This window comes from Buceros rhinoceros, unplaced genomic scaffold (genome assembly GCF_000710305.1).
Source record: "Buceros rhinoceros silvestris isolate BGI_N320 unplaced genomic scaffold, ASM71030v1 scaffold17048, whole genome shotgun sequence".
NCBI lineage: Eukaryota > Metazoa > Chordata > Aves > Bucerotiformes > Bucerotidae > Buceros > Buceros rhinoceros.
The window spans coordinates 32402-44818 of record NW_010427670.1 but is presented as its reverse complement, the minus strand read 5'-3'; the positions used below and the strand labels follow the sequence as shown (position 1 = coordinate 44818).

Below are 12417 nucleotides of genomic sequence, written 5' to 3'. Positions count from 1 at the left end.
AAATTTGGGAGAATGCCATGTCAAACATCAAAGAGCTGTTGAAGTTGTCAAATCTCAGGTAAGTACAAATTGCACTAGCGCATGCATTGAATGCCATTTTACCTCCAGCAGATGTGTGAGTCACCACTACACCCTGCTACTTAATTCAGAACTGACTGTAAAAATCTGTCTCTGAATAGGAAAACTGGGGAGGGGAGGGCTGCTATGGTTCTGTGGAGAAAATGGTATCGTGTAGGAGAACTCAAGTTACTGGTAAATAATCTGTTTTTGTTCTTGGTTTGTGATTGTCCCCTGCAGACACTTAAAAATTCTGAAGGAAAAATGGTAGTAGTCATGGAGAGTCGGAGAACAAAGACACAAGCCACAAATGCCATAGAAAATTACGTGGAAAGAAACTGCTTTGATAGCAGACTGTGCCTTTAGTCACTCTAAAATCACTTTATCCAACTGTAATGGACAAAGGGACAATCTGCGTGGGCTTCATTTGGCAAAGCATTCTGACATCAGAAGCATAAACTTGCTATTTGGAGCAGGTTTTTTCCCCTGCTATCTCTTAATACAAAATATATAAAAAGCGAAGGATTGGAAAAAGGGAAACAATATCTATCTTTGAAAGGAAACAGGAACATTAGGAGCCAAACAGAAGGATATATTGTTGTTCAAGAGAGTGTGGAGTACACTGATTAACGGGCCTCTAAAATTCCCAAGTAGGAAAAAGAAAATATACCAAGAAAAAACAATTGTACTTGGTCAAAAGCCAAGTGTCACACCCAACTCCACACCAGTCTCCTTTTCCTGGAGTAGAAGGACGGAACGCAGGGGCAGGAATGGTCTGCAGTGGTAGGAATGGGGCTACAAAAATTGCCGATAGGGTAAATACTGATGCCTTAACCACAGTAAGTGAAAGGATAAATTTTCTCCTCTGCCAAAGACAGGACAACCCCGTGAGTCACAAAGCTGCATAGCAGGCAAAACCTTTGCAAATAAAAGGCTGCCAGCAGCTATTTGCCATGTTAATATTTAAGCCTGGGCTCGCCATACAAATTCTGAACTTGTCATTTACATCTGTCATTAGCACCAATAGGAGGCTCTTACTCTAGTAAATGCAGGAGCGAAGTCTATGTAAGAGAAGTGGAAAGTATTAGGTCTCCATAGCAGTGAGAAACCTACTTATGGAGCAATTTTTAGTTCAGAGAAATTAAAAAACATCAAAGTGGTTCAATCTTGGCCGAAGGGACTGTCACCAGTTCTCCGGCTGTCCTATGAATGACCACAGACTGGATAACTTGGAATAACTGCGTGTCTCAGCCTTTCATTGCAGAAAGTGTTAAGGCTGTACTAGAGCAGCAGACAATTCAGGGGACACATGCATCCTTCCTACAAGCAGTTGCCTGACACAGGACTAAAATGAGCCACAAAGCCAGGCAACAATGTGTCTCAGGATGAAACAGCATTTCTTCCAGATTCCTAAACAGAACTTTATGTACAGTGAGCGGGAAGCGTGACAAATTGAATGCCTTTTCTGAATTTATCACTTAAAACCACAAAAGAAACCCCCTCAGATTTTACACTGCTATCACAGGTTGCACGAGTAAGATGCCTCTGTGTTGTCTCAGGGTGAAAAGCACTGACAGTGATGCTGTACAGATGCATATGCAGGTAGATAAAAGGCAATCAATACATGCGCCAGCACAAAGAATTACCTACCTAAAACTCGAATTTCAATGGCTCCATGTCCTTCGGTGACACACATGGCAACTCCAAAGAGTAAGATCTGGGGAGAATATCCCAAATTGAGAACTTTACTGGGGGCATTTGACTAAAAATGCTGATTTAGGCTAGTTCGTGATTTTGGACAGAATTTCAGAAAGCAACTAGTCATTTCATGTTTCATCAGCAACCGAGATTATAATGCTAAAGGAAAATTTGTTTTGTACAAATTGGTGGTGTAATTTCATACCCTAGAGAAACCTGCTTGCTATCCCCATATCTATGTTAAATCATCATGAAGTGATTGTGTTGATTATTTCACTATTATAAGAAACATACTTTTTATCTGCTTTTACATGCACTTTACATTTAAGTATATTTAGGGCTTGGAGGCATGCTAGACATCTTTAGCTGTGATGTAAATGAAACAAAAACCACAGCAAGCATGAAAATTAGCAAAGGTAAGTCTTAGAAGGAAGCATTATGAAATATTGCTGTTAGACAGTAATAATGATGCCACAAATCTCCCTGTAATTTCGTGTGTATTTACATAGCTTCTGCAGATGGTATACAGTGCAAATCAGTCTTCAGCATTCTTTCCAGCTGGTAAGAGTTTTGTCAGAATAAGAAAGGCTTGGGAGTATGATTTAACAGCAGAATGTTACATTTTACAAAGGCAGTGAAGAAAAGACAACCTCGACAGACTGAGTTTTAATATGAAATGAGATGAGGAAGCCATCTATAAACATAATAATTTTCAGCTACATATATATGCCCATATATAAATATATGTATACTTCCACACATGCATACTGTATCCAGTTAACTTCTGATCTCCAATTTGACTACCTAATACACCAAGAAGCCTACTTCTTCCACAATTTCTGCATTTCTTGAAAAATGCTTTCATGGTTTATTTTATAAGTCTCAAGAGACAACTAGCTACCTCATAGACTGAGCCCATTAATTTGTATATAGCCTTGGTGCACAGGATTATCAGACCCGTGTCATAACTACTCCTATCACTAACTCTTTTAGGTGAGTGCTTCCATAGGGTTATTAGTTTTATTAGAGTAGTTACTAGTGTTTCACTCTTTATCCAAGCCAGCTTTGCCTCCTGCTCTTAAGCAGATTCATAGCTTCACAGAGGCTGTGCGTAATGGTAACAGTCTTCAGAATGGGAGAAGCACAACACCACACTGAACCCACTGAAAGGTGCCAAAACAGCAGCTTTTAACACGGCTGCTATTTACCCCCAATAAAGTTTGCATAGCTTGACAAAGAATTATTACAGGTTTTTGTCAAGACTTGCTGCTTTTGGGATGAAATTATGAGCGAAAACATTCACAAACATGTGTGACGTACTTGTTTCATTCCTAGCCCTGCCTGCAACTTTGCACTTTAAGAACTAATCATGGAAGGCAGGGATGAGCTATTTGTGTCTCATGGAATTTGGGTAGTAAAATACGATTGTGACAAAGAGGGTCAAGATAATCTGGGCTGAAGGCAAAGGAATGTATTCCATCAGAAAAAAACCCTCTGATTTCTAGCAACACAATTAAAAATCAACACTTTTTTAAACTTAAAAGAACTGCAAGAGATGCCAAAGCTGAGTTTGTTCTGTTAACATCGTAGCAACCAAGGAAACTGTAAGATAATAAGGAGGAAAAGGATGAACTGAGAGACAGCAAGCAAAAATAATTCCTGAACATAAGCAGGCTTACAAGAATCTTGTAAAGGGAATCTTAATTTTAAAGCTTAGAAAATGGTGTTATGAATGGAGTTACAGTTGCAAGCTGCGTGTCCAGAATCAGGATGAGATACAAGAATTTTCCACTAATTTTCTCTGTTTAGGAAAAGAAAATATTGCAGCTGCTCTTTAGTTGCCGTTTTTTTTTTTAAAGCTCACAAGTGATAAATCCCTATGCTAATTCAAAAAAGAACAAGTCTCTCATGTTAAAAAAATATGGTAGCTGACAGCTATTAAAAATAAGTAGCTATTGGAAAAAGAGGGCATTTAGTTGACTGGGAATGATGAACTGTTTAGAACCAAATAAAACAATTTATATACTCTTTGCTCATAAAATGCTAAGAATTAGAATATATTAGGGTGTTCAGATAATTACATGTAATTAAGAAACAAACGTGCTGTAATCATCCTTATCTGGATAGCTAGTATGACTTAAAAGAGTACAAGTCATTAAAAGCAGTGAAGAAATCTTCAAAGACCCCACCTGTAACATGGCATGCTAAGCAGGAAAAGATTGCAGAAACAAGGAAAGAAAAAGTAGAAGTGCTATTTCAAGGATGGAAACATTTCCTTCTCACATTTCTAGTATTTTTTCTTTTATTTTCATTTTTTTCATTAACTACAGACAAAGCAATTTGGGATTCCAGGCTGCAATCCCATACTCGTTCTTTAGCAAAACCAACGCAGCGTTTATATTCTTTGTGAATAACATGGGATCAAGCCCTTGCAAGTAAATCCTGAAAATGGTATCTGCTAATCTGTGAGCACAATTAACTGTCAGGGCAATCTGAGTTTACACGTTCAACAGGTCAGCAAGAACTGCATTTATTCAGAATTTTATCTACCTGATGATGCAATACATGGAAATAAGTGGTTGTCTTGGGCTCATAATTTGACCATTTTCCTGAGAATTTATGATCGTACACAGGTGATGTTTTTAGACCAGGTCACAAATATGATCCAAATGTACTTCTGGCTCTTAAAAAAAATTGGCAAGACAGGTCAACCACCTGTCTCTCCATTCATATGCTGCAGGTATGATCACTGACTTTTTCTTCTAAAAATTTAACCCTCTAACTCTCTTTTTAATGTTGATTTGGCAGATTATTCATTCAGTGGTTGCCCCAGCCGGTGAGCAAATTCACAATGGAACTACAGGACACAATTCTTACACAGCAATGCCCATGGTGCTGGGCCAAACAGGAGCTGGGTCCCTACCAGAAGGTCCTTTCTCATGGACACCACCAAGTATGCGGGGTAAGGTGAGGGTTTGATAAGCCCCCAGCATTCCTCCCTGATGTGGTGGTAGGACAGGGGGTGGTGTGCACCCAGACCCATGGAATACTCCTGCATTTCTCACTTTTGACATTGCTTCAGTGGCTCCTGCCAATATTGTGTCAGTTTGTTGGTTTGTGTATGATGACAGATGTCATTTAGCAGAGCAGAGAGCAGCTAGTGAATCCTCCTAGTTGTCACTGAAGTCACAACTGCTTTACTGATTGCATCAGAAGAAGCTATCTTGCTAGATGGGATGAGTCATTTATTCAGTGTTCACAACAGTTAAACTGTTCAGAAGCTGCTTGTTTGCGAGTTTTATCTCGTAATTAGTTTTGCTAGGGAAGATCTACTGGGAGCTTGGTCACTGAAGCAGAACTGATACAGTGTCTCTACACAGCAGTTTTGAACTTGTCTGTCTTGAGCTTCCAGATATATTGGATGCTCATTAGTCTTAATTAATCCAGAGGATTCTGGTAGCTTAGATGTGAGATTATCTATTTGCTCCAAATATTTTAACAAATAAAGAAAATACGGAGTTTTAACACTATGAAATGTAATAAAATGTGGCACTCACGCAGGCATCAAGAAAAACAGTTCCTGAAAACGATATGAAATAAAGGAGCTAAAAAGTTGCTATTTGGAGAAGAAGAACTGTAAACAAGTATTTTTAAGATAATATTAGGAAAGGAGGAGAAAAACAGAATGTAAGAACAAGAGAAAGAAATGAGACACACAGAACAGTGATATTTGGAGATGGATGAGTAACACTAAGAGCTGAGAGCCCCAGAGAAATGGCACAGAAAACACAAAAGGAAACTCTGCTAGAAGAGATGATAAAGCAGATTAAAAATTTATATAGTAAAGGTAGGAAAAAAAAAAGTTAAGCCTATGAACCATCCTGAAAAGTAAAACAGTTTCGGGGACATAGGTCTGGGAGGCAAGGTACAGAGTTAACTTTAAGGAAATGGTGACTGCTACTAAAGAAGCTATCTCTTCCTAAGATAAAACACGACAGTTCAGAAAATGGGTATGATTGAAGAAACAATGTCATTAGCTTACCACATTTGCAATCTGTGCCACTACAGATCAGGAGAACAGCCTCTCTTTAGCTTTCCTCATTTATCCCAATTCTCTTAGAGATTCAAATTTTGAAAAACTTGTAAATGTGGGAATGCTGTAAAATATGCTTTGGCGTATTACCATGTTTGTGTGCAGAAGCAAATTAGGTACTAAAATATCAGTACATTTGTACAGCTAGTGTCAAACACTGCTTTTTCACCCTCAGTGGTTAAGTATTTCTCATTTAAGATACTACAAGGGCCTCTCCAGAAGTAAAGCCTCCTGTTTGATTATGTTGGCCCACAACGTCACGGGTGGATGTTGGTGGTCTGCCAGTAGAGGTTGAACCCCCCCGCCAATATCCCGTTCAATTCTGTTGCCGTGTGACAGACGGCGGCAGAGGGGCACTCTGACAGCACGGCCTCTGACAGGGCAGCGCGTGTGAGGGAACCAAGGGGGTGTAACTGAATTCCCCCACGCGGAAAACACGGCACCCACCGACATTCACCGGCGCTGCTGAACACTTACGGGGACCGAGCAGCGGGTGTCAGCGCAGTGAGGGGGTGGGTGGCACGTTCCAGCAGTGGTGCAGATTTTTAAACGAGCGCAGGCTCTTGTTCATTGCTGGGAAAAATGCACAGCCAATGGGGGTGACTGTGTCGAAAAATACTGGTTTGTAGCTCAGAATTTGCCCTAGCTAGTAGCGTTACTGTGCTCTTTGGAGCTGTTGTAGTTTTTATGGAAATAAATAGGAGGCATTACTTTCAGAGCGACCTGTGTATCTTGTGTTTTTGTCCCAGCCCCTAAACATCTCCATTTAATGGGATAACGAACATAAGCTTATAATTTGTAGATACAGAACATAAATTATCCCCATTTATCTCAGAAGAAAGTAACGTGGTTTTATGTACATCTCACAAGGAGAAAAATGATTAAGGAAAACTGTTTGGCATGCATACCCCCAAACCATCAATAAGACAACACTGCATGCCTGCAACAAATCAGTCTTCTGGTGATGTTTGTAACTACATTAAAAAGACAGGACTTAATGTAGCCTTCTGGTTTACTTCTGTGAATCTTTTTTTTCCTAAAGTGTATGACAGATCTCCATGTACTGCTTTTAGACAGAGAAGTAAATCCTAGATGTTGATTTTAAAGTTCTATATGGTATGCTATATGGGATTGCATCAGGAAGTGTCAATATACTTTGGGGAATATAATTTTACTGAAATTGTATATGTGAATTGAGGTACTTGATCTTTTCAGAATAACTTAGTGTCAGTATCCACAATGTAAACCTACAGTTGACTTTAACTTTTATCTTTTCTCTTTCTTTCTTGATGGGGATGTTCTCCTGGTAGACATAAAGTAAATTTTTGGTGTTGTTTACCATTCTCATTGCTATAGTTCGACAGCATGCCACAAAAGACAGTCAAGAGCTTCTCACTGGCTGGATCTGTTTTACTGCACAGTGACCTTATATGGTCTACTACAATATGTGCACCACCTGCATGGTCAACTGCGTTCCTGCCCTCATCTGTAAAACAAAGAGTTACGTTAAAAAAAAATGAAACCAAAACCCACCGTAGCGTCCCGAACATAACAGTAATCATACAAAACGAAGTTTTTTAAACAGACTGAAGTCATTCCTCCCATGTTGTCTCATCTAGAGAGAGGCTTGAAGGCCAGATTTTAGTGCAACAGCTAGGAAAGTGAAAACACCTACAACAAAAGGGATTAACCAGCTGGCACTAATACCTTTGTAAAGAAGTTCAGTGTTTGAGACAGAGCCACTGAAAACGATAAATAATATTCTGAAGATAGACTGGGTTTTGCCAGAGCGAGGTTCTGTGCGCTTTACAAAGCCTAGTCCATACGCCCTTATGGACCATGTAAATTACTCTTGCCATTAGGCAGATTGAGAAATTATATTATAGAAAATAAATTTCTTAGGTTACTTAAAAAAATGGGGAATAAAGCAAACAAAGCAGATGGAGGTACTTGTTCCCAGTCACAAACTCTGTTCACGTGCTTACTCTTCCACATGGCGAGTTCTTTGTACTTCCACACCTGAAATTTAACATCACTATCAGATTCTTTTTGTAGGGCTAAAATAAAAATTTGCTCTGCATCTGTAAAAGACTACAAGATTCTGAAGTGTTGCAAATAACACACCATAATCTTTGTATAGATAACAAATCAGATTTGATGAATCAGTGCAGGAATAAAGGAAAAATTTGCCTTCTATTACAGTAATCAATCAACAACACCACTTCCTTTCCCAGCAGGCAATCAGCAATAGACAACAGCGAATAACCTCAATTCCAGGGTTTCTACAAGGAGAGTTGGAATTAACTGGAAAATCTGGATGAAAACAAAACCTTTGGGGAAAAAAAATCATCAAAACAAAAGTTTTGCAAAATAAGAAAATAAAGAAAGAACAACCTGGTCCCAAAGCAAATCTCCTCTTTCTCTTGTTATTCATCACTCTATCATCACTCCTCTCTCCCCACCGTATGTGGAGGTCAAGGTATCAAGTTTTCCTGATTTATAATATGAGCTTCCACTATAAAGCACTCCACAGCTCTGCAAAAATAAGTTTTTAAATCTTCCAATTCTTTTAAAAACTTTTTAGAAGGCTTACACACTATAGATGTAAAAAAGGATTATAAGAATTGTATATACACCTACACTATATATATTCATAAATGTACATACATATATATGATGATTATATATAGGGTTGGCTGCTCATGGCTTGGATGGGCATACTCTTCACTAGATAAAAAATTGACTAGATGTCTGGGACCAAACTGATGTGGTTAATGGAGTTTAATCCAGTTGGCGGCCAGTCACAAGTGCTGTTCTGCAGGGCTCCTTATTGGGATGTGTTCTGTTTAGTAGATTTATCAATGACCTGGATGAGGGAATCGAGTGCACCCTCACTAAGTCTGCTGACATCACCAAGCTGAGCAAGTGTGTTGATATGACGAAGGTCGCGAGGCTCTACAGAGGGATCTGGACAGGCTGGATCGATGCGCCAAGGCCAGTGGTATGAGGTTCAACAAGCCCAAGTGCTGGGTCCTGAACTTGGGCCACAACAACCCCCTGCAATGCTACAGGCTTGGGGAAGAGTGGCTGGAAAGCTGCCCAGCAGACCTGGGGATGTTGGTTGACATCTGTCAACCAACAATGAGCCAGCAGTATGCCCAGGTGGTTCAGGAAAGCAAACAACATCCTGGCTTGCACCAGATATAGTGTGGTCAGCAGGAGGAAGGAAGTGATTGTCCCCCTGTACTTGGCACTGATGAGGCTACACCTCAAATCCTGTGTTCAGTTTTGGGCCTCTCACTACAAGAAGAGCATTGAAGTGATGGAGCACATCCAGAGAAGGGCAACGAAGCTGGTGAAGGATCTGGAGAGCAAGTCTTATGAGGAGCAGCTGATGGAACTGGGGTTGTTTAGCCCGGAGAAAAGGGAGGGTGAGGGGAGACCTTGTCGCTCTCTACAACTGCCTGAAAGGAGCTTGTAGGGTCAGTCTCTTGTCCCAAGTAACAAGACAAGAGGAAATGGCCTCAAGTTGTGCCAGGGGAGATTTATATTTGCCATTAAGAAGAATTTCTTCCCCCAAAGGGTTGTAAAACATTGAAACAGGCTTCCCAGGTAAGTGGTGGAGTCCCCATCCCTGGAGGTATTTAAAAGACATGTAGATGAGGGACATGGTTTAGTGGTGACTTGATCTTGAAGATCTCTTTCAAAGAAAACAATTCTATGATTCTATGACTTCAGATAATTTGCTGAGTAGGAGCTGAAGGAGGAAGGGTGATTCTTGGTGGATCTTAACTATTAAATTTATTGCCAAAGTAGTAAGTGTTTTGCAGAATAACTGAGATACGTGCAACAGAGGAAAAATATCGCTGCCATGACTGTGTCTACCTTGGACATAATCAGGACATCGGGGGACTCTGCTTCACTGCAGGTATCTATTCCATTTTGAAAAAGGAGAAATATAATAGAAACAAATTTCTCACATTCTTGATGCTGTGACAAATGTAGGCATAATGCTGAAATGAAAGGACATCCTACACGAAAATATAGTGAGACAACACAATCAGGTGTTCAGATTCAGTACTTACATTTACCAAATCAGCAGAGAAAACAAACTTGGCTGGATATTCCAGCATCCTGTTTTATGTGTCCTCTTCTGGGCTTTTTTATTACAAAAGTTATGCAAATTCAAGACTTTGTATTTGACTCACCTGTTTTGTGAGTCAAACCAGGTATGCAAAATGAAACTGAATCACTGATTCTTGATCAGATGGACTGAATGTGGCCCTCAAATTACTATAATGCAATTGAAATCAACCAACTAAAACCATGATAAAATTAACTTTGAGATAAGAACCAGGTATCAAGTTTGTTCCAGTGTCTTGATATTGAACTGCATATAAATTATGTAGGAAAGAATAATATAAAGGTAGCGTCAGGTAAGGGTTTGGAAGCAAGGGTTAAAAAACCAAAAAACAGTTATAAGCCAAGTTCCTTACCTGGATGGAATTTGGCACAACTCCACTGGAAATAATTGTGTCATAGTATCTTACAATAAATGAAAATCATGTATCCTTTTGCTTCCATTCTTTAGGATTTGTCAGAGAGATTATATAAAAAACCCTACTGTATCTTTAAGTACATAATAGTGTCTCATTTCAAATACATGACAAAGTTATTATCCACACAGTATTTTTGTTAGGTAGATAGACAGATACCAGCTTCCACTGTACAGACAGCAAAAGTAAGGCAGAAAGATTTGGAAATAAATCTCACTCCAAGAAACGTGTCTCTGTCTCTATAGCATACTCAAAAAGCTAGGGTAAAATGAACTCGGGGATCCCTCCCAAAGTAGGTGGTGGCTGTAAGTGCCAGACTTTGATGTAACTACATAGGCTGGTAGATTCGTAAAAGTGATGCTTTACTGAGTTTGTGGCTCTACCTCATTCCCATGCTAGAGCTCACCCTGCATAGCTGCTTCTCTGCCCTCGGCAGCTGGGTGAAGAACAGACCTGGGCTAGTGCTATAATTAGGATCTCCTGTTGCTGCCTTATTATGCCCAAGAGGATTAACTCAGCTCATTAGTGCAGGGCAACAAAGAATGCTGTACCAGACGTAGGTGGAAAATGCTGAAGGTCCTGACTACCCATAGTTCAGGCTATGGCACCCTGTTGCATCCCCAAGCAAAAAGCATATTTCTGACTCAGAGTGCTCCATGTACTTATTACCAACTCGCTTCTCCTACTCCGTCGCTAAGAAACAGATTTTGCACACAAGAATACTCACCAATCTCCAAATCATTTACAGTCAAAACAAGACTACAGCATGTTGCCGTGTCTTGTTCTCAATCCAACTATTACTTTGCAGTTCGGCAGCTCTATGAACTCCCACACTTAACGTGCTTCCAGCATCCCAGAATCTCTGTTGAAATTTTTTCCTGTGACCTTTTTAAATAAACATTTGCTATTCCTAAGACATCAGTGATTTAACAGTTTAATGAGAGCATTCACATTTCTGCATTAAAATGTTTCACTGCAGCTCACAAAGGGCAATGCTGTTGTATAGCTTTTTTTTTAAGTACACATAATACTGTTTAGAGATGTTTAAATAACCCAAAAGACCAGAGGGATTTCTTTTTTCCTGTGAAATGTGCAGCAAGATCTATTCCAAAATGAGTTATTACTTTCACACTGTTCTTTAGCCCAATGCCATGCAACCATCTCTGAGAATTAGTACAGTCTCTTTCTCTTATCACGAGTTGTTCACAGCAGTTTTATGTAAAACTGGGTTTTGATATGGATTATGAAAGTACTGACTGCTCACATTCCACCTATGAACAGTCTTGGCAAATTTCCCTGTGGCTCAGCTATGCCTGCTCCAACGGGTGCCCAAGTCAAAGACCAGTTTTGGTTTTTAGTGCATAGGACTGGTAGGTCTTTTGAGTGTAGCACCTGAGCAGTTTCAATTTGCTTTTCCCAAGATGCGTTTGCATAATTTCTCCTTGAGTTTTCTTCATCAGTTTTATACACCCTAAACCAAATCACTAAGTCATAAAAGGTTAACAAGAAAAAAGAATTGAAGTGGCAGCTTCAAGTATGAAAACAACGTAAAGCACGTGAGTTATTTCTAAAACACATGCACCAATACTTTGATTTTTATCACCATTTGTAAGCTTATTATTTCTGAAAATAGTTACATCAGGCATAGTGCTGTGTCATAGCACAGGCAGATATCAGAAAATATTTTTGCCAATAGCTCACCTAGCGCTCTTAAACTAGCTTTGTTGTTTTCAAACCGGGCCCTTTTTTAATATAAAGTTTAAGCTCTGGCAATCCAAGTGACACTGAAGAAGCACATGCATCTCATACAGATTGGGGCCAAACCATTTGTTATTAATGTTCTATTAGGATATAGAGTTGTGTCTTTACAAGAAAAAAACCAGTTTCAGACAGTTCTAAAAACCTGTGTTTAAAAAATCTTCGTGATTTTTTAAATTAAGTTCTAAAATATATTGATCTGGTTCCTCCATTATTCCTAACTTTTATCTAATATTCAAACTACAATTAGTAATT

The 12417-nt window shown here is 39.4% G+C and overlaps 1 protein-coding gene across 1 annotated transcript in view; it reads right to left on the bottom strand.

Annotated features, from left to right (window-relative positions):
* Window positions 1-12417, bottom strand: part of RAP1GDS1 (RAP1, GTP-GDP dissociation stimulator 1) — a 49862-nt gene that overhangs the window by 20132 nt on the left and 17313 nt on the right. The window contains exon 4 of the mRNA XM_010142010.1: window positions 7188-7334. Within this exon, the coding sequence (XP_010140312.1) occupies window positions 7188-7334 (147 nt within the window). The remainder of the gene's footprint in view (window positions 1-7187; window positions 7335-12417) is intronic.